General features: G+C 41.4%; 1 protein-coding gene across 3 annotated transcripts in view; it reads right to left on the bottom strand.

Moving 5' to 3' along the window:
* Window positions 1-1255: 1255 nt before the first annotated feature.
* The window catches only part of LOC307262245 (single-stranded DNA-binding protein 3), a 34320-nt gene continuing 10019 nt past the window's right edge, over window positions 1256-25556 (bottom strand). Inside the window, exons 4-18 of one of the 3 annotated variants that reach the window (XM_080043064.1) lie at window positions 24749-24833; window positions 14081-14170; window positions 10401-10484; window positions 9236-9295; window positions 9034-9100; window positions 8135-8199; window positions 7584-7645; window positions 7374-7419; window positions 6900-6935; window positions 6718-6772; window positions 6422-6492; window positions 5948-6026; window positions 5791-5819; window positions 5565-5666; window positions 1256-4142 (exon numbers count right to left, since the gene is read on the bottom strand). In XM_080043064.1, coding sequence (XP_079899190.1) covers window positions 3972-4142; window positions 5565-5666; window positions 5791-5819; window positions 5948-6026; window positions 6422-6492; window positions 6718-6772; window positions 6900-6935; window positions 7374-7419; window positions 7584-7645; window positions 8135-8199; window positions 9034-9100; window positions 9236-9295; window positions 10401-10484; window positions 14081-14170; window positions 24749-24833 — 1102 coding nt within the window. In that variant the 3' untranslated portion in view covers window positions 1256-3971. Of the gene's footprint in view, window positions 4377-5564; window positions 5667-5790; window positions 5820-5947; window positions 6027-6421; window positions 6493-6717; window positions 6773-6899; window positions 6936-7373; window positions 7420-7583; window positions 7646-8134; window positions 8200-9033; window positions 9101-9235; window positions 9296-10400; window positions 10485-14080; window positions 14171-24748; window positions 24834-25556 lie in introns of all 3 variants that reach the window. The other 2 variants (XM_080043062.1, XM_080043063.1) reach the window with 2 other exon arrangements.

Below are 25556 nucleotides of genomic sequence, written 5' to 3'. Positions count from 1 at the left end.
TTCATTAGTAGGCTAACAGCACCATAACCAATGGGCATATGTGTGAGGAACCCTAATTCAGCAAAGCCCCTTCCCTATGCAATCTTATCATTTGAATGTATTTTTGACAATCATGACCTTAACATTAGGTCAGCATAATATTATGCCAGTCACCCCTTTAATGTTGAGATGCATATCCATCAACAGCAGTCAGTATATGCAGACAGCATGCCCCTCCCCAGACAGAGTAGAGCAGTGTGTGTAACAAAGGCAAGTCTAGACATATGAGCACAGATTCCTGTTGGTTGAAATCATTAGCTGAGTGCTCATTCCCGAGGAGACGAGATGAAAATGTGTTGCCAGTGGGTTGAGGTAAAGCCAACTCTAGTGACGCATTACAATCACAGAGGTGATATTTCTTCATGCAGTAGAAACAAAGGAGAGTGCCATTAAATAAAGTAAGCTAAGGAAAAATTAGAGGAGGAAGTGATAGATGGACTTGAAAAATATCTGGCCAGGAGATGCTGTGTTTGGGTTGGTCCAGCACTTCCATTCAGCCTGAGAATCCACGGCAGGAAGTGAATGGATTGCCATGACATATCCTCTTGGACAAACTCTGCCTAGGACCATGAATAGAGCCGAACTGATTGGTCAATTAATCGTTAAGTTGATTGACAGAGAATGTTTTAGCAACGTTTTTAATGAAGAAAAAAAAATTAAGGTTAAGAACACACATCACATATTCTACCCTGATTTTTTCCCTATAATTAAATAGCGGCAAACATATTCTTGCATATGCATCCATATGGTTCCGTACCTTTTTGAATTGACCACTTATAACCAAGCTATTCCCACAACCCACCCCCCTCCCCCCCAACAGCTTTGATATCCCAATGAGCTAAGAACTGGTTCAACCAAACGATGTTTGGGGATTTTTTTGAAAGGTCTGTTAGTTATGATCTAAAGGGGGAAAACATTTGCAAATATCCAAATATCTTAGAAATCTGAAAAAAACGTAATTATTTTGTAGCAAAAATGCTCTTTTCTTCTTCCATACATAATAATTTTTCCACGCCTTATAAATTACTTTTGACCCCTTGAGATTTAATCATAGGTTCACAAAGGGGTTTAATTGAATCAGTTCTCTCAGGGGTTAAAGAATTCCAGGGACCTTTCTTTTACCTTATCTAAAGGCGTCAGGCAAGTCACAGAAAGGGTAGTTTAATATTTTCTGGAGGTCAATCTTATAAATCCAGAAAAAGAAATGCAGTTTCATGGCAAAAGGAGTGAAGTCATTTTATTTGTTTTTAGTATGTATCTACAACAAGGGGGACACAGGCAAAAACGACTGACAACTTGATGAAAATTAAAAACAAAAATAAACAAAACAAAATACATTTATTATCAATGCAGTTTTCCCACCTTTTTTTTCTCCAATAAGCAACATTTTTTGTCTAAAGAAACTTTACAATATAAAGAAACATACGAAGAAGGAACCTCTTATTTTACTACACGAGACATTTAGGATCTGAAACTACCCTAACATGAGATACAAAGCAACTCCCCAAGGACAGACTGCCTCATATTCAATACTGCTTTGTCATCAAGAGGAAAAATAAGGAACTGAACAGAAAAAAAAATCTTTCCTCCCCTCAAACAAAAAGAAAAAAAAAATCCTCTCTTAACCCTCCCTAACCCCTGAATGTTACAGTATTATACATCAGCACAATAGAAATACAGAAATGATCAACGTCGTGACGGCTGTACTTACAGGACAGAAAGATAAGAGAGAAGTTCGACTGCATTTTATACAACAGTATTTCAAAGTACAGGAGAGGAAACGTCTGTTCCCGGCACTCTCTCTACCTCTTCTTAGCAATAAGAACAGATCTGTCCTGTTCATTTTTTTTATCCCTCTATTTACTTTCCCAAAACATTTCTTCCGCCCCCATTTTAAATAGATAAAAAAAAAATCCTTCATAGTAAAAGTCTGTACTCTGGTCCCTGGTGTGTTGAGATTGAGAGACAGTGTCCTGTGTGTGCCCTGCTTTTCGGTTCAAGTTGTGGCAAGAGGGTAGAAGCTGAAATGCAGTGTCTCTGAGGCAGATACAGAAGGAAACAAGTTTGAATTATGAAAAGGAATAAAATGGCCTCTTTCGCTATTCTTGAAAATTCCATTGAAAAAACATGAAAATGATGCCCGTATTGTGGCTTTTTGACCACCTCACTCAATATTTTTCCCAAGAACAGAGGCAGAGGAGAGAGGCTCCTGGACAATAATCCAGTTGAATTTTTTTAGAGATATTTTTTTCTTAAAAAGGAAATGTGTGTGACAGTGAGTTAGCTGAAGGTGTTCGAAACACGCTTCAAAAAATGTCCGTCCCTCGTCCTCTCAGAGCCGTCGACACTGACAGCTCTGATGCACAGTAAAAGCCCCACCGTTTGTCTGGGATGAGAAGAAATAGCATAATAGTCCATAGCAGCTCCAGTTTCTGTTTCTCATCATTCAATATCATCATTTCTGAGTAAGAGACACACCATCTCTGAACAAATACACACAGTTGCCCCGAATCGGCAATTTTTTTTTCTGATCAACTGTTGTTGTGATTTGAAAATATCAAAACATGTCAATGATATCAAAATGCATTTTACAGTATTTACAAAAAAAATCTAAAAATTAAAATTAAAAAAGGATGGAGAGTTGTACAAAAAAAATTAAAGAGAGGGATGTGTGTGTGTGCGTGCGTTTGTGTGTCGACGGCAGAAAGGTGAGAAAAAAGGGGGAAGGACGGAGGTCTTTTTCTTCAAGATGAGCAAAAGGGAGGGAGGCCACTCGCTAAGTCAACAAAGCAACTCGCCCTCACCGCCGCTTCCTGACCGGCTTTGCTCAGACCTAAACTGACTGCTGTATGAAAAGCAAAAATTCCCATAAAGCACAGACATACATCACAGTGTTTTTGAGGACTTGTTCGCACACTAAAAAAAACAAAAACAATCCAAGTGTTCACTACAGGTCAGCAGAGACGCAGCGTATGTATGTTGGGAGCGAACTGTAAGCTAAAGAGGGCAGCAGTTAGTGGGAGCAGCGCGAGTGGGGTCAAAATGGTGTAACCTTCCAACAACCTTTAGGGCTCGGGCAGAGGGGAGAGACGGAGACGCTGTTGACTGGATCTGCATATTTACACAGTTGCTACTAGTTCTGCAGTTAACAAAAAAAGGGGTAACACTAAAAGAAAATAGTAACAATGATTCATAAAACAAAATTTAAAGTACATAAATAAATAGAGCTGTGCATTTCACTGCATGGAGGGTACTAAATACAGGAGCTGCTTCTTCGTTTTCTGGTTTGAATCTTTGAACAGGGAGTTTAAAAATGTAATGGCTGCTAATGGCTGTTTTTATTTTTATTTAAAGGGCCAATCAGTACCGTGATGGATGAAATCTCACCTGCAGGGGGCAGTGTTGTTGTGCTCACATGGAGCCACATCAAGTTAACATAGCAAATTATTTCTCATTGGTGTGCACATACGCTGTCTTCATCATAATAATGTGCCCTTGAAAAAAACAACACGACATTAGAACCTAATCTTTAAAAATGATCATAAAAATATCATTAATAACAATAATACAATAATAAAAATAGCAATGATACAATACATACACAAAAAAAAGAAGAAAAAAAAAGTTCACTGATCATCACAACACCTCTGTTAAAAATGTACACAGAGAGAGAGAGAGAGAGAGAACTATGTGAGGGGAGCAAAGGTTTTTTTTTTTTCCATCCGACCCTTCAACTGAATCCATAGGGAGAAACCAAAAACGAAAAAATTACGATAAAAAAAAAGAAAAAAAAAAAGGTCTGGATTTGTGGTTGAGAAGATTCCAGGCAGCGGCTTAAGAAAGACCCAACAAACAGTGCGTCCTCAGTGGGAGGGGTGTGTCATCAGTCTCCTCTCTCCCTCTTTCTCCCTTGTTTGTCCTCCTTCCCTCGCTCATTGTCTAGAACCTGACAGAAAGCCAGGGAGGCCGGGGCCGGAGTCAGAGAGGAGGCTCTTCCTGTTGCTCTGTGACTGCTTCCTGTTCAGACCGGCGGCCATCTTGCAGGCTCCGGGAGGGCCCGTCTTTATCAGAGTCCTGGCATGCTCCAGGGCCGCCCCAGAGTGCTGCGTGGGTCGTCAGTTTCCCAAGTGAGAGGGAGAGGGGTAGTGAAAGTGTGTGGGTGTGTGTGTGTGTGAGAGAGAGAGAGGAGGGGAGGTATTCCAATCCGAGGTGAAGAAAAAAAAATCAGGTGCAGGGGGGCAAGGGTACAAAAATAGGAGGGGGAAATAAACAAAAATACAAAAAAAATAAAAAGGAAAAAAATAAAATCACACACTCATCGTCATGTTGGGTGAATACTGAAAAGAGAGAGAGGGAAGGGGGAGGAGGGCACAGATGAGTGGATACGTCACTGACAACATTTAAACACCAGAGGGCGCTCCACACCAAGCCCTGCAGAGCTACAGGAGGCACAGGCTCTAATGATACACCTGAGTCAAGTAATCAATACGGCGATCACTACAGTTCATATTTCTGATGATTAGAGCTGGCTGCTGAACCTCCATACAGAGCAGCAGAATCAGGATTTTAACATTTACATCCTGGATTAAAAAAATTCAAAGTTTTGCCAATTTTAGACTGTGCACTCCGTGGCTCTCCAGGCCGAGGGTTAAAGACCTTCACAATATTACACAATGCAAGGAACACCACCCCGCTTCAATACAAAACTGATAGTGACTTTAGCAAATTAAGTTTCCATTGAATTCCTCCAGGAGGTACAACAAATAAATGAAACCAGACTTAGCATTTGTGTCTATTAACCAATCACCGATACACAGGGTATGCAATGAACTTCTAAGTGATAAGTAAGCGGCTACAATGCAAGCAGAACATTAGATTTTCTCTATGTTTTTGGTTTTTGTATAATGATCACGCCGTTGTGCGCTTCACAAACAGCCAAGAATGTTTTTGCTGTTTAAAATGTAAGGTGCTTTGTCCCATGTACTTGCTACGCTTCACTGGTGGCAATGATATATATATATATAGTGTTAAGGTTCTGCTGTATATCCAAATGGACTTGAGTGGACTGATATCAGCTCTTATGTGATGCATCATACATTAAGCAGTGTTAAAATGTTGTTGTTTTTTTGTTGCATGATGAGTGTTTGGTGGAAGGAAAAATGGCCCAAACTGCTGTTCTGTTCGACTGTGGATGCATATTAACATGTGCAAATAGCTCTTTAACTATTGCACTTATCTTAAAATCACTGATAAAACAAAGTAGGGCCCTCAGGAAAGGAAGTGTTTGTTGAAAAGTAACACTGCTACCTCTCTGCTAGACGAATATCGAGTGTTAAACTTACGTACAGATACAGATTTTCAATAATGGGACAAGACACAAACTATACCAGAACATGATAACAATTTGATGACAATGTTGAAAAATCAGGCGAAGGCCTCTGCTTGCATTCTTCCACTGGTTTATGTCAGGACGTCAAGGATAACTGTTAAGGGGTTGTGAGATGTCAATAACCGGCTCTACTTACACTTTCGCTTTGGAATGGGTTCAAGAAGTTCCCGCCCATTTCGCCGTCATCTCTCGGCGTTCCAGGAGGGTTGTTCATGCCCCCCATGTTATTAGGGGAGCTCTGGAGGAAGAAAAAGGCAGAGATGAAACACTTGAAAGACTGATTCTTATAAACAGCATCACGGAAAGTAATGATTTCTAAATAAGTGTTTTTTTATTTACAACAAAATCGGATTCTTACTCACCTTTGGCAGCCCATCCATATCCCCAGACCCTGAGGAAGTGACAGGAAGGTGAGGAGGTTAATTGTTGTTTTTCTAGTTGTACATGTTTTAGTTGAAACCTGTATCAGCTTAAAGTCCATCAGTGGTTTGTATAAAGAATGCTGCCTTTTAAACCCACCTAGTGATCCGTTCATGTGGTGTGGCTCCATGGCTCCCATAGCTCCCATCGGCCCGTCAGGCCCAGGACCCATAGGGAACTGGCAAAAAGATCAAGAAGGAAATCCTTAGAAATGACTCATTATTTTTTCACATTTGGCCTCTTTGATAGAACCGTGGCGTGTTCAGCTTTGGGGTTCATTTCCAGTCGATTTCCATTGAGCTCAGTGGGGCGGCATTATGTTTCTCTAATGCTGAATTGTACTGGCGCCCAGTGATGTGGTTATAAACCCCGCATTTAAGATGGATTAAGTTGTGTGGTGCAAGGTTGTGTAACTCTAATCATTACGACAACACACAGTAGTTGTAACCCAGAATCCAGTCTGCAGTGTCTGAAACGAGCCTGGAAAGCTAAACCACTAAAGATAACATTACAGAGCTTTTTTTGTTGTTGTTGAACAATTAATGTGAACTTAAAATCGTGTGCGAGACTCACATTGGGTCTGTTGCCTCCCGGTCCGATTGGATTCATCATTGTATAGATATTTTCACTGGAGTTAGTTGAATCTAAAAAGGAGAAACAAAATGCACACTTTAGTTGCATGATATTGGATGGAGATACTAATAAATTATCAAGCAACGAATCAAATAATGGAGCAAAAAGAAATAGGTGAAACATGATAGCTAATAGTGCTTGGTTGGTGAAGGGAACAACTTCATGCTTGTTTAGTGAGGAAGGATGAATATTTCTGACACAAGTGTTAGTGCTGGGGACATAGTTAGGTGACGCACCACCTGGGCTGGGCATGATGGGAGTTCCCGGTGGACCTCCTCCTCCTGGAGGACCCTGGGGAACAAATCGATGATGGGAGGTTAAAATCACACTCATGAGAACAGGAATAATTACACCATCATTTTAATAGAATACTCTATCCAGGAGAGCTGCTCTGGTTTTGATAAGATTTTAAACTCACCACATAGTTTCCTGGAGATGAGGAGGAGTATGCTATCTGTAGGGGGAGGGGAGAACAGATAATCAGAAAACAGGGTCAGAGAAATGTGAATCCATGCAAGGTGAAATAGGAACACTTTAAAATCCAATAAAATTCAGCATTAAATGTTGCTTTTGTTAAGCTTATAAATTCAGCACAGAGGCGTTGTTCCAGATCTATAGTTTGAAAGGCCGCACTTTGAAATGTTATCAAGGGAATATTCCTTTAAATGTCATTCAGGGGAAACTGCCTCAGAAAGAGGAAGACTGGGACGTGTGGATAAAACTGCCTGATGGACACTTATCTTGATAATTGTGTAACTACAAATTACAGTTTGAGCAATACATGAGCAAAACGATTGTATTTTTCAATGGGCTGCTGTACAGGATGGCATGGCACTGAAGGTTGTTTCCAGCACCTATGTTATGTCATGTGTTAAGTGGTTTTGTGACTTACAGAGTTAGCATTGGGTCCTGGCCAAGGCCCTCTTCCTCCAGGACCCCTGATGCAAGAAGGAAAGGAAGAACAAATGGAAGAGAGACAAATTACAAACAGGGAAAGGTGAAACTGTTTTGAAGAGAATGGAAACATGAATAGCTCTTTGCTCAGAGACACTCATGAAGGAGCCCTGACATTTCCCTGGACGTACGGTATGCTTTAACTTACATGTTCATGCCTGGCATGGGGCCGCCCATGGAGTTAGGTGGAGGCCTCATACCTCCATAATTCTGGAAGACAAACAACATTCAAAAGGGGGCTCTTATTCATTCTCAACAATACTCTTGTTTTTCTTGCTTTTGGGGGTATTTTATTTCTTCAACTGTCCTGGCTTTGGCCTTTGGGGACCCATTTCCTCTTGATAAATTCACAAGTATCACTCTCATAAATCACTAGACTGAGAGCCAGCGCCAGTGGTGGCATCCTCAAACAGATAAACAACCCTGAGCTGTTCTGGTGAGGCTACCAAAGACTGGACCATTCAAGAAAGAATACAACTTCAATACAATATACTAAGAGTAATATATACTTAATGAGAAAATATCCATCTGCTCATTGTGATAATAATATTTTACAAATCAAATAGGTTTATAAATTATTCAATTATATCCACAAATGATGTGTGTGTGTGTGTGTGTGTGTGTGTGTGTGTGTGTGTGTGTGTGTGTGTGTGTGTGTGTGTGTGTGTGTGTGTGTGTCTGTCTTCAGGTTTATCATACCTGTGGGCCCATGGCCATCCCTCGAGGTGGGTTCATTCTCATTGGTCCACCCATGTTAGGATGTCCTGTAAGAACAGACCCGCAGAGTCACACACTGACTGAGACGCACAAACACACAAGTCCACATATGGCTCCTCTCATTAAATCAGGAGTTAAGACCTGCCGCAGACAACGCTCCATCCTAATCCCATTAGATGTAACCCTCTGGCCCTTTAGGCTGTAATCTGCAGCTAAAGTCACCACGGACCCCCTACCTGAGCCAGACATAGCGACTAACCACACAGGAAAATAGAATAAATAGCCCCTGAAACTTTGGAAACTATGTGTTCAGAAACTTTCTTATCAAGTATTACAACTCTTATTATGAATTAATAAAAAAAAAACATTTAACGTAATGTGTACAAAATAAAGCCAATTATTAGCAGGTTCTTGTTTTCTTTATCTTCTATCATGTGGAACTGAATCCCTTTTTGTTCTAAACTTTAGGAGGACGACCTCCCTGGCTATCGGCCTTTATCCTTATCAAGGTTTCTGCATTCTTCATAGTTTAATGTAAGACTTTTACATACATTTTTAAGACCATATAGAATGATACTTTATACAAGTTTCATTAGTTAACCCAGCCAAAATATGAAAAATATGTATAAAAAGGAAAGAAAAAAGGGAACAATAAGGCCTATAATTTGTTGTTTTTTGAGGAAATATCGAATGTATGCCTTTTATAACTTTGAAAGACATGCAAAAAAAATTTAAATAAAAAAAAAATTACTTGATTACTCAATAGAAGCAACACATCATTAGTTACAGCCCTACTAAGTTAATCATCTATCGTAGACACATATACTAAACCAGATTAACTTTTTTCACCATGAAAAGGAACCAAACCTCCCCAGCCTTACCTTGCGGTCTGATCGTGTCCAAACTGTTTGGCAGGAGAGGCTGAGATCCAGGGATTCCCCCCGGAGGCTGAGAAGAGACAAGACATGGCAGAAGATTATAATACACACTCACTCACTCTCTGCAACACAGATACTCAGTCATCTCCAACAATATATTAAAAAAGTGAGTGAGTAAAGCCCCACTAAAAAACTGCTCATGTACCTGATTTGGCATTCGGAGTCCAGGGCGCGGCCCACCTGGATACCGTGGTGACATGAAAGGCTGAGGGGGGAAATGAGGAAAAGAGGAGAAAAGGCAAGGAAAGGGGGATGGGGAAAAGGACAGAGAGAAAAACAACATTTTCATTATTGATAAATCCAAGAGCACTCAAACTGGGGGGTTAGCTCTGAGGACACACAGATGGACACAGTGTGGTCTGAGAATGGAGGATGACACTGAAAGATCACAAATTCATCAACCTGTCCGCCTGAAAACATTGAAAGAAAATACACTCAAGCAAAGGTCTGTGTTTAATGAATTTTACACTCGTGGATTTGTGTGTGTGTGCGTGCGTGCGTGCGTGTGTGTGTGTGTGTATAGACAGCGCTCACACAGCTTCCTGCCTGCTTGCACTGTGGTGTAAGCTGACTCGGGGCCTGTGGTCTGCATGCCGTAGTTAGTAGACACCTCAGGCCAACAACAATGTCCAAAACCTTAGAGGAAGTGTGTCCGCACTCTCTCGCACACCACATGGAAACCAGAAACCACAAGAATGAAGAGCCGGGGCCGCCGCGGTTAATGGGCGAAAGGCTTGGCTTTACCTCCGCGCTGTCTATAGCTACTGTTCTGGATAAGTGTTGAAACACACGCTGGCTGAGTACGCTCCCCCTTCTCATGTGGGCAGCTTGAGTAACTTCAAATCCTGAATGCGTTTGATATGTATGTCAATGTGTGTGCCCATGGGTTTTTCAATGTATAAGTGACGTGTCCATAGTACATGTCTCCTGTTTTATTTATAAAGCGCAAGAACAACTTGCTTTAACAGTGGAGGAGTAGCCCCCGATAAGCTGCTCCGGGGGGCGGGGCAAGGAGTGAATTATTCATCCCACATGGGGAATGCCTGTTCTGGGTCTAGGTGAGCAGCAGAGCCCTGCTGCCTCTGGATGCTCGGCTTCTATAAGAAGGAGGCTGGCGACTGGAGGGGGCTGACATCTTCGAGGAGTTGGCCAGCGCAAAACTAGAGCTAACGGGGCTCGAGTGTAGGAGGAGAAGAAGAAGAGAGTGTGCAAGCAGTGAATAAGAAGAGAAGAAGATCTTGTGTGTGGGCGTGTGGGGGTGAAAGAGAAGGGAGAGGGGGGGTGTTTGAGAGAAAGTGTTTGAGTCTTACCTGGCCATGGGGTCCCATCATTGGGTTGCTTGGGTTGTGTGGGGGGGGCTGTGCGTGGGGGGACTGCTGAGAGCCGGGTGGTCCCTTTAAGAAAGAAGAGCGATATCAGAGAGGGGAGGGGCCAAGAGTGGGAGGTAAGGGGGGTTACACCTGGAGGGATTACCCCCATCAAAATCATAAAAACAGAGAGGGTAGGGGGTTGGGGGAGTCAGCCGGGGAGTCTTTAGGTTGAGGAGGAAGTATGTATACACGATTTATACAGTATAGCTGGACATTTCCAGTAAAATCTTTGAAATCTGAGTTAGATAATGAACTAACAGAGCTAAGCCTCGCCAAACCAGACAGAAAAAACTATTCGAATTTGCCTACAAGTCGAGAAAAGTGAACACAAATCAGTAATAGGCAATACTGTTTTGTTGGGGCTATACTGGAAGTGATGATCCGCGGGAGCCCTCGGGTCAGAGGGTTACATGTAGTTTTCCTCTGGACCACATGGGGGCAGTGTTGCCAAAGGCTCACTGCTATAGGACAGGCAGCAGTGGCAACTTCCAACTTTTAACTTTCTTTTTGAATGCATCCTCTTCGTGCTTTGGGAGTTTTTCCTGCTCATTGTAAAACTACTTCAATGCAACAGTGTATCCCTGTCCACAAACAAATAAAACCCCCCCAAGCTACTTCAAGCAGCGCCCTGCTGTGTTATTGCTGACATTTCACCCCCAAAAAACAAGAGGTTAACGACCCCTAATAAATAACTCCCTATGCAACAGTCTCTATTTGCGTGTATCCCTCCCTAGGCAATTGGGACAGGGATTGCCTCAGTGAGTTTATTTATACCTACAGTTAGCCAGGGGGAGTGTGTATCTAGGTCTGAAAGGTAAAAGAAACTACATTGATATTCGACAGTTCAGTCTCAAAGGGCTTCAATTCTTAACATGTATTTTATGCCATAAGTATAGTACAAAACAATGGCGGAAAGGTCACAAATACAAAACTTGTGGCTGGATATCTACCGTTTGGTGATGATGTGTTTCCGTTATAGTTGAATATCTAAAACTATTTTAAAAGAAAAGCAGTCACCGTTCATATCCGAGAATCTCAAACATTCAAAATGAAAAATGACTTTTCCGTCTTATCGATTAAATCAACCAATCTTTGCGGCTCTAATCTGGTCTGATTTGTAATAAAGATTACAAGATGGCTTTGACTTTTCCTCTCCCGATACCAGTTGAGATTCTTCGGCTCAGGGTACCTGCTGCAATCACTTACTGATCTGGTTATCAGCTCTCTTTTTTTCCCCCTTTATTTTTATGTCAAGTTATGCGATGCCAGGGATTGCTGTGGTGCTAGAAATGTATGATGTCCGACTGATACCTGATCAACTTCATTAAAAAAGGTCAACATCTGCCCCGATACTGATTCAGCAAATCAGAACATCATACATTTGTACTGCTGTTTGGACCTGAAACAAGTAGTAGATTACTCTAAAAGTTGTTTTTTCTTTGCTCGTTTCAGCTTCTTAATTGTGTGGATTCCCTGCTTTTTGGGGAAATTCGATTAGCTCACAGATCATCTTTGGATTTTTCAGACATCTGACAACCTCCCCATGGGGTCTGCGTTCCTTACATTTTATAGACGTAATTATTCATCCATTAAACAAAAAATATAATTAGCAGTAGATTAGCTGATGGTGAAAATAATTGCTGTTGTTGCAGCCCTAAATACTTATTCTCTGATCACATATTTCCTGATTTAAATATAGCCACTTTGAGAGGAAAGAGTTCTTGTCCAGCTGCTTGTGTTTCAACATTTGAGCATGTGGCCCCTCTCTTTTTAAATAATAAAAATTAGACAATGTTTATATCCCTCAAAGTTTCAGGTGTGAAACTCTGTATTATAATAAGACTGCTGGTATTGAAAATTATTCTGGGAGCATGAACAATATGTGCGGCAAACAACCAAAGCTTTTCGTTACAATAAGGTCCCTTGAACACAACACAACCACACACACATACACACACACACACACACACACACACACACACAAACCCTCGCCCAATCACACTCCCCCACCAATGTTATAAATAGCACTTCCATGCGTCTCTCCTCACCCTCTCTCCCCCCACCCTTCCCCTTGCTTATTCACAGTCGTACTCTCACTAATCCCCCCCTCTATACAGCACCAGCACCATCCTCCTCTCAGCACATCACCTCGGTCTCAGCAAGCAAACAATGGAGTGGTGCGTAGCCACAGAAACAGACACCGGGCCACACAATCCTGGTGGCACTGATCTTTCACATTTCACTCTTTTCTTCCTCTCTCACCCCTCACGCCATCCCTCTCTCTCTCTCAATCGTGTCACTCGCTTTTCTTCTCTCCTCCACTACCACTTTATCGTGCCTCCTGCCAAATGCCAGTGCTGTCCATCACACCGCTGCCTCACAGAAGATGTGTGTGTGTGTGTGCGTGCGCGTTTTGTTTGTGATTGTGCGCACGTATGCCTGCGTTGTGTTTGTTTATGTATCCGTGTGCGTCTCATTCTCTTCACTCTGCAGACAGACAGCCATCTCTCCCACACTAAAAAAAATAACCTCACAGAAGCCGAGAGACGGGTCAAGAGACAGAGATGGAGATGGGAGGAGTGAGAGAGGGGGATGAATGCAGGATGGTTCAGAATCACAGAATTGGCCAAACAGCAGCCCCGGCAAGAGACGAATAGACAGTGTGAGCATCACAGGCTACCGTGGGTGTAAATATCATGAGTGGAATAAACGATGTTTGGAAAAATGTGGGAAGATAGGGAACAACTAGTGGAAGAGTTGGAATTGGGGCGTCATCTGATCAAATGAATTACTAGACACCGACACGGAATTCAGATAAAGACATGTCAATGACAATTATATAACAGTGTCACAATCCTGGAAAAAACATGTATCTTCAAGTTGATTTTTAATTATATACCGATGAACTTTAGGTTTAGAAAATCCAAATAAAACATTTCTAAACCGATTGATTATCTGAAAAATGTATCGTCACCAAGGTGTAAAAAAGTTGACGTTATGGAAATATACTGTATATATTGGGAAAAGGATAAAGATAATATGTTGGTATGATTAAAGGGTACATGTTGTTACAGTCCATGTTTCAATAACTGAAACAACAAAAGTCTTATAACTTGAACTGAATAAAAATACAAATACGCACAAATGTGCTACAAATAAAACTTAACATTAAGTGTTGCAGTCTATCTTTAATAACCCAATATCGGTCAATAATATCAGCCTGCTGATATCAGTCTGGATCTTTTCATTAGTCTGGTTTGCTTTGCCTCTACTTTTCTACCATTGTTTTTTTAGAGGAAGAACAGAAAAGAGAGGAGAAGACTAATTTAGGTGATTTTTAGGTTTATAATAAAGGATTAAAGGGTTATCTGTAGTGAGCAAATTCTAAACAATAAATCTCCCTTTAAAATATGAATAAGTGAAAATGATATAATGCATTGTGAGAAACAAGACACCATCTCCTAGTGCTGGAGATAGATTTAAAAGAACATATAAATATTGCCTAAAATTTAAAGGATTAGTTTTTTGGGGAGTCAGAGATGGAGGGATGGTAGAGAGATGGAGATAATGGAGAGATGTGAGAAGTGAACAGGACTGTGACACAGTGGGGGAGGTCTTACCTGGAAGAAGCCCGGGGGCATGGGTCCACCTGGCATGGCGTCGTTGGGGGGCATGTTGCCCATCACGGGACTGGGCGCTGCCGCTGCGCTCTGAAGACACACAAACATGTTGATTAAATGTGGTGTTTTGTGCTTTAAGTGTGGTGTCTGTATCTGCTATACATAGAGTTATACATGATGCACTGGCCAGAAAATGACTACAGGGGGCAGTGTCTGCACCTGCAATCACTGCAAAATCCTGCCCCGACCCCCTCCCCTCTCCTAAAAAGTTTTGGGTAAGTGTCTTCTATCACAACCTTTAAACTGTTCCCTCTTCCCTGTGGAAGAGAGATAAGTGCAGAAGTGCAGAATGCATCGCATCTCTGTGAACTAGGATAGAAGCCAAGAGAAAAGTTGAAAAGTTTGTCATTCTTATGCTTTATGAGTCAAGTCTCTGGGAGAAAGACTCGTGAAGTTACAGAGTTACAAAGCCGTAAAAAGAAATCATGATTTTCAAGTCATAATCATGCATCTGCATATTGGAGAAGTGCATTCATGAACAGTGTGAGCTGCTTTCAAGTAGAAGCCTGCTTCATATATTATATTAAGTGTCTAACATGTTCACTGGAGTTTCCGGTTTATTGGTTCAATATAGTAACAAGTCATCAACACATAGGTTGAGTTTATGGTTTTTAGGGATCAGTGGGTATTAAGTGCTTAAGATCAAACTCAAAGCAAGGACCAACTGCAACTCGCATCCTATGAGAACATTTATTTTACTAAGAGTAGATTTAATGTGGTGGGTTCCAATAATGGTACTTTTGTATAATTAAACCATATAAGATTGCATTTAAAGCAGGGATATCACAATCTCGGGAGGGATATGGGAATATTTTTAAAGATCAAAATCAGCTTTAGCCCAAACTCTTACTCGACTGGGTTCTTTTCATCCACTTCAGCCTGCTACTGTTTCAGCACAGCTCCCCTTAATGACAGCCGGACTCTACGGTGCAAACATTACGCACTGTATGCAAGTAAGATTAAGAGGTGACGACTTTTTTCTGACACCCGGCTACGCAAAATAAATGGCAATTAGGCTCTGACAACTAAAATGGTTATCTTTTCCTTTCTCATTAGTTAAGTGCATTGCACACAATATTCAGCCAACCGATTCTCGTTTTAGCCGGCAAAGACCGTTGCTGGAAGAAAGAAAAAAAACTGAATCCCTATATATTTAGTTAGGATTTTGTAGAATGAAATATGTTTAAAAGCAAAGAAAGAACTTCACACTCAAACATAGTGAGAGCAACAACTGAACTATTATTGATCTTATTACCACATCTAACAAAAACACTTCTGTTTTCAATCTTCTTTATGTTTGTCAAACGATATGGAAAAATAAAAACTAGAATCTAGGCTAGAGGAGAGGGGGTGAATGATTCAGCCCGGGAGTTAAATATGATATAACTGTATTCTTGTCAACACACATAGACGGAGACGTGTGTTCACAGTGCTTACATAAGCACGCCGGAACAAACACACACACGAACGCAAGCAAGCAAGCACATGAACGCGCAAACTTCACACACACACACACACACACACACACACACACACACACACACACACACACACACACACACACACACACACACACACACACACACACACACACACACACACACACACACACACACACACACACACACACACACACACACACACACACACACACACACACACACACACACACACACACACACACACACACACACACACAGAGTTGCATCACAGGCTCATAAAGTGCAGCCCTTCAGTACAGAGAGGCAGACAGAAGGGAACCGCAGGCTACAGGACTAGAACGGGGAGGGGGTTTAAGACCCAGGGGAGGGAGGGAGTCACACACACACCCACCCCTAACTATCGTTCCACCAGCATGCACCTAACGAACACACTAGAGCCATGTGACACACTGTATGCTTGGACAACAACGCATACAACCAATTACACACACGTACGTACAAATACTCGCTGCCCTTATTCTCCTGACTATCTCAAACCATCGCACACATATTAACCGAAAAATCACACATATACACACACTGACACACACACACCTCCCCCCATCTTTATGCTAATTCTGCTAGTGAACATGAGCAGGCCACTGAGTCCCTGGGGAAGAAGCAGGGTCGGCTGCCTCTCTCTCTCTCTCTCTCTCCTCCATCCTCCCTTCTCTTTTCTCTCCATCTTCTCTCCTCTCCGTGACCCCCATCACTTTTTTTCCTCTGCACTAGCACACAAACACACATATGGAGACACGCGCACACAACCACACACAGACAAACACACACACACACACACACACACACACAGTCAAACACACAAACTCAGTCAAACACACACACGCATATAGACACAAACATGTAGACTAGACACATACAAATATAGACACACACACACACACACACACACACACACATAAACACACATGTATAGACACATATATAAAGACACACACACATCTATAGATACACAACACACAGCTTCCCGTTGCCCCAACCACTGTACTATTCCTCCCCAACACAACCCCTCTCTCTCTCCCCCCCCCCCCAGTAGGGTGTCAGCAGCTTGCAGAAGCTGTTGCTATGGAGACAGGTCCTATCTGCACTCTGTCCCCCTGGCATCCCCCGCTCCAGGAGCGCAGAGAGAGAGAGAGAGAGAGAATAAGAAGATGCCGGAGAAAGAGAGAGCGAGAACAAGAGTGAGTTACAAGGAGAGAGTGAGTTAAAAAGATACAAGTGAGGCAGAATAGGGGAGAAAAAAAAACACTAAGAAGAAAATGTTACATGCAGAGAGATTTCTGTTCCCCACCTCGTTACTGTTATAGACTATTGATCTACTTCCTGCTTGTGCGTTCCACAATTTGCTGATTGAAACTGAATTTAAACAGAAAGCATTGCAGACAGTGCAGTTGCCACCAGCAAAAGGTAGATTTAGTATGCAGTCGGTCTTTATTAAAACTAACTGGCCTAGGGAAATACATAAAGGATCCAGCAGTGCTTTTTTTTTTGTACTGGTGCCACATAAGCGGCTAAATCTACCTTTCCATTCTCAAGGCTCAGAAGAGGCAGGAAACCTTGTGACAAGACTGCCTCCTTGAATCAGCATAACTCTATTCACCGTCTCACAGCTAAAATCAAATGTAGAGGAACTTGTCTTGTTGACATTGGCCGGGGTTAAACAATGACTGCTAAAGAAGACGTATTGGTACAGAGATGACAAGAGCCTTAACCTTTAAGCAAATAAACAAGTTTGAGACAACATTATCACTGCAATAATTAGTTGATATAATGAAGATGGATTTCTTTAGTGGTTAGAGCAGAATTATCCATTATTCATTTTTCAGGTTGAATATATGGAGCAGACTGTATGTGAATGAGTGTGCATAATTATGTGTCGGGTAGCAGCTTTAACTTGAAAGGGCTTTAATGCCCGACATGCGGCAGGAAGGAGAAGAATACATTTATTTCATTGAAGCTGGCTAAAAGTTCAACAAAACCCAAGGGACACGTTTTCAAATGTCTAAGAATATTTACACGGTTTAAACTGTGAACTACGCATATTTTAAATGGTTTTCCTCGGATGCGGCGGTTACACAAACACGGTGACAAAGCATTCCGGTCTGCACAAAAATAATACTAGGCACGTTTCTATGTTACCTGGCTATCGATCATACAGTATCTCTGGACTACAGACCTAAACTTCTGCTCATCATTGTGGTTTCAGGAGTTTCGGATGGAGAAAAGCTAACTTAAGCATTTTCTTTTACTGCATTATATAAAATTATCAATATCTGTCTACTTTAGTAAAATGAAATTGTCTACACATACATGAATTATGATTTTCCTTGCAATAATAAAAATTGCTAAAGATTAATGACTTTTCCAAACCGTCGAAAAATTTAAATGATTAAAAATTATTTTATTAATTGCAACAATCGAATGAAGGCCAATTTATTGGCGACCATTTTGAACGATCGATTTAACGTTTTAAACATTTAATTAGATAGAAATGACAGCATTACTGAAACTAACTGCTGTCTTTTATACAAAACTGAATATTTTTCAGTTCGGGAATGTTGGTCGATAGATAGACATCACCTTGTGCTAATATTATTCATCATTATTTGACAGGTTATAGACCAAACGATTAGACTAGAAGAACAAATGGCAGATTAACTAAAGTTGTTGTCGACATACTACCCCCACACACAAACGAGCATCACTTGGTTGATTGTATCCAGGTATTCAGATGGAGGTAATTTTACTAAAAGCTAATTCCTCTCCAAACTGGGGGGGGGGGGGGGGGCTGGGTGTTATTTGCTTTGTTTTGTGGGATGCGGGTTTTAGATCTCGCTGCAGACAAGCAACATAAAGCAGCAACCTTTGATTCCCATTGTAAACATTTACTCAGCTTCAAATCGAGTCACCCTAAAGTACTGTGTAATAAACTTAATCCACCTCCCTGTGGCGCCACAATGGGTTGTTTGTGGCAAAACATTTTAAACTCTGACGTCTTAAAAATCCACAGTTGTGGCCCGGTGAGGACACCATGTTGGGCTTACTCTTCCTCCTTAGTGCAAACCTACAATGTGAATGAGGAATCTATCAGAACAAAAGACTAATGATCCGATTGGCTGCTACAGTACAGTATGTAGATGGGCCATACACAATAGCATTGATCCCTCCCTCTCCATTTCCCTCTCCCTCTCTCTCACCAATAGGACCTACCGGACAGATCAATAGTGCTCAACACATTATTGACCTCCGCCTGATACCTTTCACAGGGATAAAGACAGAGACATAAACACTGGATGTAGAGAAGGGAGAGGAAGGAAAAGACAGCGTGTGTGTGTGTGTGCGTACGTGCCTGCGCGTGTGTGTGTGTGTGTGTGTGTGTGTGTGTGTGTGTGCGCATGCCTGCCTGCCTGCGTGCGTGCGTGCGTGCGTGCGTGTGTTTGCCTGGAGTGGGTACTAATCTACATTCTGGTTCACACTGATATGTACCTCATCACTGTCTCCTTGACCTGCTGTCCTTAGCGCACGGAGAAAGAGGGAGAGAAAGAGGGAGGAGGAGGGGTGAGGACGGGATAGAGCAAGAGTGTGGAGACGGGGAGGAAAAGTAGCTGACTGTGGCGATCTAGCTAATTTATCAGCCCAGTCAAAACAGTGTGTTTTGCGCTGGAGCAACAGGATACGGCTGCCTCTCTCACTGTCACATCTGACAAACAAACGCACGCACACACAATCTCTGAAAGCCCAGCTGGTCCTCAAAATGAGCACACCAAACAAACACAAACACACCCACACACACACAATTCCCCCCATGAATTGCTGCCAAGGTAGCTGGACAGGACCAGACAGGCGGACTTCGTGCACATGCAAAAACAGATTCACGCACACACGGGATGACAGCAGTAATACGCGCTGCAGACACAACATCCACCCAGCCAACACTCCAGACAGACGGCAGAAAGGGCAAAAAGACAATAATATAGGAGAATGATAACAACTGTAAATATGAAATATAGCTTTAACAAAACAGCCAGACATTTAAAACCTTTGTTTTGCTAGCCCTCCTTCGTCTCAGGGCGCACTGCCATATTCAAAACTGTCTGAATTACCTAGTGTTGAGTGGAAGTATCCAAAAAATTCAAACACCTATAAAAGCATTTTCTATCTTGCTTCTAAACCCTCATTGTGGTCATATATGCTCCATGACTGTGTCCCTACCCTTTCATGATTTTAATTAGGAATGAATAGGCCAGAACTATATACAAAAAAAAAATGTACCATCCATTTTATTGTACATGTTGATTGTTTTGGCAACCACACCAGCGTCCAAAGCTGACCACATCAACACTTTGAAGAGTTTTCTCTATTAACTACAGGACTTAAATGACTAAATGACTGCTGCAGGTGTGTGATCTGTGGTGTGTGAAAGCAGCACAATAGAACAACATTGATTGGGTAAAATGCACTGAAGCAGAACTTGTTGATTATTTAAACAAATTATGTTTTACAAAGCTACACATATATCTGTTGGTTTCATCCACCTCTATGCAACAGTGTGTGATTTAATGAAAAAAGGACCACGTTTTATTTAATTGAATTACTTACTTTACATTCCTGAAGTATTTTCCACAGTTATAGGCTACAGTGGTCTGTTCCACTGCGGTTTCATGTAACACATCAGGTTGTAAAGAACATGCATTTAAGTTTTTCCTAACTTTATCGCTTAGCTAATTATGAAGTTTAATGGAGCTCTTTTCACTTTTTCCATTACAGCGCTGATAATACTGGTGGCAGAGCAGATGAATAAAAAAAGACAGATTACAGCATAATTCAGGCAACTATTTTATGGAAAATGTAGCTCTTTTTTTTTAATCAACTGCAATGAAGATTATATTGACCTTAAAGTAATGTTAGAAAATAAGCATTGTTTGGTGCTTAAAATGCTGGGTTATGGGAGTGAAGGCAGCAATAAGGAAACAGCCGTAAGATTGAAGATGTAAACTGTAACAAATGCAACTAGCTTAACATATTTCAGGATATATTTGAGGCAATGGGAAAAGCATAACTCATAAAAAGTCCCAAAATGTACACTGAATAACTGTGTCAAAAATGTTATGCTGTGGATTCTACTTTGAAAGGGCTGAATTTAGAAAAGCAGATGAGATCTTTAAGCACTCAAGAAAATAAATTGCATTATCATATTTGCCTCAATCTAAGAAAAGATGCCAAACGGGCATCATTTAGAACAAATGTAAAGTTTGAATAAATGTAAGAAGCATTGTTTTATTGCGATAACAGCTATTTTATTAACACAAAGATCTTCTGCAATTACTCGATTTGAAATCACCGTTTTGACATTTGCCCACTCAGCTCCATGTTCAAATATCTCCTCTGTTTCTTGGCTGTCTTCATGTTGTCTACACTGCCCTCTCTTCTTCAGCACTACTAGGAATTGTGGGTAAACGGCTAGATTAGCCAATCAATCTTCTCTTCTCTCTCTGCTACAGAGGTAGTATAGTGGTGATGAGGGAGGGAGGGAGGGAGGGAGGAGGGGGTCAGGAAAGCGATAGCGAAAAAGAGAAATTAAAGAGGGAGTGAGCGATAAAGAGAGAGAGACGAAAGGGGCGGACTGGGGGTGTTGAGTGGATGAGAGAGAGTAAGAGATATAGTAAAGCGGGTGGGAGGAGAGATGCAGAGGTAAGGAGAAACCACAAGCGGAGAGAAAACCTGCTCTGCGTTCCAAAATCACATACTCTCTTTTTTTTTTACTTTTCTTATGTAGAAACGTGGGCACTGGGCAAATGTGAAAAGAAAGAGTGAAGAGCAACAGTGAATAGGAAAATACAGACTGATGGATGTTTATTATTAACATTTTTATAAAACACTTAAAGCTGGGGTGGAGGATTTGGGGAGATAATGGCTGTTGGGATAGAGATTCGAATCCAAATACCTCAACCGCTCCACTTGTTCTCTTTGGTCCCTCCCCTATGGTCCCTCCCTGACACGCTCTACACCAAAAAAAGTCGTGCCAAAGTGAATGGACAGTCCCAACAGCCAATAAGAACAGAGAATCGGAGCCTCGCTCTGATTGGTCAAAGTGTCAGCTCATGTTAACTTTGACCAATCAGAAATCATATACCCCAGCTTTAAGTTGCAGCACTTGTTTTGTGAGTCTTTATGGCCAAGAAATGCATATCCCTGTGGTGAGTCAGAGGTTGCACAGCATGTCTACAAGTATGTTTCTAATCAACCGATTTTTATGTACACATACGTTTTTACACATGGCTGAGATGAGGAAAGTTGGTAGATTTATACAAGCAGGATGCGACAAAAAGAAATGGAAACAAACTTAGCGAATATCTCACGACGGATGTGACTTATTTATCACAATACACAACATTTTGAATTGGATTTAGATATTTTTTTATAATTATTGATTTATTTAGGATCCCCATTAGCAACACACCAGAGTGAGAGCTAATGAATAATAATAATAAAAAAAACACTAACTAATGCTAATCAAACCAGCTAAATAATTGATGTCCGACATGAAGTCTGAATAATCCAAAGCAGGTCGTATTATTGTCCAATAATGCAGCAGACAACAAGCATGCCAGTTCAAAAGAATGGTGCCAAGTAGAAGCCATGCTAGTATGTACAAGAAGAACGACAGAAGTAACTATCTCTAAACTCTAATTACAGCTGTTGGTTAAAGTATACAGTTGTATATGCCTCAAGATTTATTTTGTCGGTATCAATGTCAATTTAAGGAAATACACAAAAAGATATGTAAAGCAACTATTTACATATGAGAAATAATAAACCCAAGACTCACACAAATGTTACATGTTTCTCCAAGTGAACAGGCTCACAGACGCTGCATTACTTTTTATAACCAATGTCAGGATTTATGGAAAAACTAGCCTGGACGTTACCCATAAGCCTTTGCTGCGCCCCTGCACCCAGCAGAGAGAACTGTGATAATGGCTCCTAAATGCTTGCTTGCCATCTAGCAGTTCTCAAAAGGCCAGGAAACTCTTTTGAGGCGAGTTGAAATATTGTTTTTTTTTTCTTCCCCCTACATATGTCTTGAACCAGCTTTCTTTTAAAACCAGTAGAAAGGACCTGTGCTCAGAGACTAGCCTCAGGGGGCTGGAGCCAAAATTAAACCGGTCCAGTCTCCCTCGCTTTATCACTGTTAGGAGCAGACAGCGAGCAACCATGTTGCACACCCATCTACATTTACACACACACACACACACAGACAGGGTTAACTGGAACTCTGGCACTGAGGGTGTGAGCCCCTCCACCCTCCTTCTATGGGCTGGTTGCCAAAGATGCCCCCCTTCCAAAAATACACATACACAACCCTGTCCGCATACACACACACACACACACATACACAACCCTGTCCGCATACACACACAAATCCCTGGCTTAGCCTCGGCCCAGTGCTGGGATTACCGGATTAGAACTCTATTCCATTATCTCCCCACACTATACAGTACACACACACACACACACACACACACACACACACACACACACACACACACACACACGACAGGCTGAAGACAGTCGCACAGTGTCAATCACAACACATAACACAGTTAGTTTCTCCTTTTTCTTGGAGAGTAACAACAACAACACTTATTTACGGTATCATTAGGCAGCGCAGTCAAGCTGTTATTAGTAGCAGCCCGTGCTGAAGTGTCCTTGGGCAAGACACTGAATCCCTAAAAACCCCAGAAAAGTGGGAAGATGAGGAAGCATTTCTCTTTCAAGCGGATAAAGGCAGCAAATAATTCCTCAAGGACAAACAGAATGTATGATAAACATTTCTGAAATGAGTTATAAAAAAAACACATCACAAAAGCACAATTTTATTTCGAAAGAAAAATCACAAAATATGCCTCAAGCGGTGTGAAGCCCCTTAAGGCAATTTTTTGTGGTGTGTGTGTATTGTGTCTTGTTCTGAAAGTCAAAGTCCCGTTTATTTTCATTCCATCTGAAAAACAGCAGTTGGAAGGCTTGGAATTATTCATTTCTTTGATAATATGTCGGAAAGGGTACAAGCCTGTGTACATAGCAAGTCTAAAGCGGGAAGTTAACTACAACTCCCATTGGGCATTTTAATAAAAGACAATCACAGTGCCTAATATTCTGATGCATATAGAAATTACGGCATTGGATTTTGCATTCGCTACACTGACTAGCTTCTTCTCCCAAGCAACGTTTACCACTGCAAACTGACAAACAAAACTTGATTTCCCAGATTGTCTTTAAATAATAATACATAATAGTAACCTACCTGTCGGTCAATGTGAAGTTACATTAAAGATTTGATTAGAATACATTGTCTTTCTAATCCCCCTGAACCTTTAAGAGCTTTCCAGGTTTGAAGTGACAGACAGGAAAATGATTCTTCTTGTAGAAGTTTGTGTGGCCTGGCAGCACTTTTCTACAGGTTTATTAGAGGCTTGATAGCTAACAAATGGATAACAAAAGTTTTTTTTTTTAAAACTGCTTGCAAAGTAGCCATGTCCTTCTCCAGTGTCATCATAATATTTGAATCAGCAAAACCTCCACACAACAATATGTGACCCTGATTGTAAGAGCACAATAAGTTAATGTCAGGAGGGCCGACACATTTCTTTTCCTTATTTCGGAGTCCTTTAGTTTTTTCGCTGAGTGTCCAAAGTTTTTACTTTTCCTTTACTTTTATCTATCACTCTTTGCCTTTACAAAGTTAAGACAATAATTTGTACATCAATCGATGTAAAAAAGCTTTGAGTGACAGCTACGACTCCCTTGTGAGTTAACACAACATGACAGAATAATAGGAGCACGTGGTATGAATTGAAATTCTGATATTTCATTAATTTTTGAGGACACGATAGCCTGTAGTCAGTTAGTATTTCTACTTGTTAGAGAAACATGTGTAAGTGTGATCCCCTGCACAGCGGATGATTTTATGCTCTTTCTAAATGCCCTTGTGTGCAAAATCAAGCACACTTGTTTGGCAACCAAATAGCTGATTCCACAGTGAGTAAAGAGTGATAGTATTTCTGAAGAAAAGAAAAAGAAGTGGCTGCAGAGCCTGTCTGTCACTTACGTAGTCATGGAAGGCCTTCGCCTCGCTGGAGTGCTCGCATGTCTCCCTTCGGTCTGGAGCCGCACAATACAAATCCCAGAATACACTGAAATATGGAGGGAGGGGGGGGGGGGGTGAGAGAGGTCAAAGGTTACCACACACAGCAATACAAAGCAAATGTATAACAGCTATTCATAACCCATTCAGACACTCTTACTATCTCCCTAACGCTCTTAAACGGCCTCTCATACACTTGAGCAGCACTGTAAGAGGGACACAAGGGCAGAAGTCGCCCCTCTCAATCAACCTCTCACTCACTCAAAGTGTGCGCGCGCACACACACACACCTTGAAATTTGCCATAAAAGATAAATGTACTGTTAGCCTAGACTTTATTCATAAGATGCTGTCCTGTACAAGTGATGACTAGTAAACTGTCATTGTGATGGAATCCGTTCCTCATTTGATCCTCACAAGGATAAACAACAAGAGCTGACATACTGTTTATACATAAACTGGTTTCATACAAGTTTGAACACCCTCAGAGTGAGAAAAAAAAATCGCAAAACACACATCTCGGATCAAAGCTATCTGCTTGTGTGCTGCCCCGTCTGAGAGGTCCTAATTGAATCAGTCTGTGTGCATTGATTTAGTGGAAGTGCTATAAAGCAAGGGGAAGCAGCGTCATGGCTAACGAGAGGCCTAATCAGGCAGCAGCCACTTCACATGTCCTGGCAATCTGCGACGCACACAGACATGTTGAATCCCAAACATCTGGAAGATTTTTTTTTTTTTCATATACCTCTGCTGCACGTCATGAGAAACACAGA

This window comes from Ammodytes marinus (assembly GCF_949987685.1).
Source record: "Ammodytes marinus genome assembly, chromosome: 15".
Lineage (NCBI taxonomy): Eukaryota > Metazoa > Chordata > Actinopteri > Uranoscopiformes > Ammodytidae > Ammodytes > Ammodytes marinus.
Note: the sequence above shows the minus strand (reverse complement) of the source record. Positions and strands in the feature narration are given on the sequence as shown.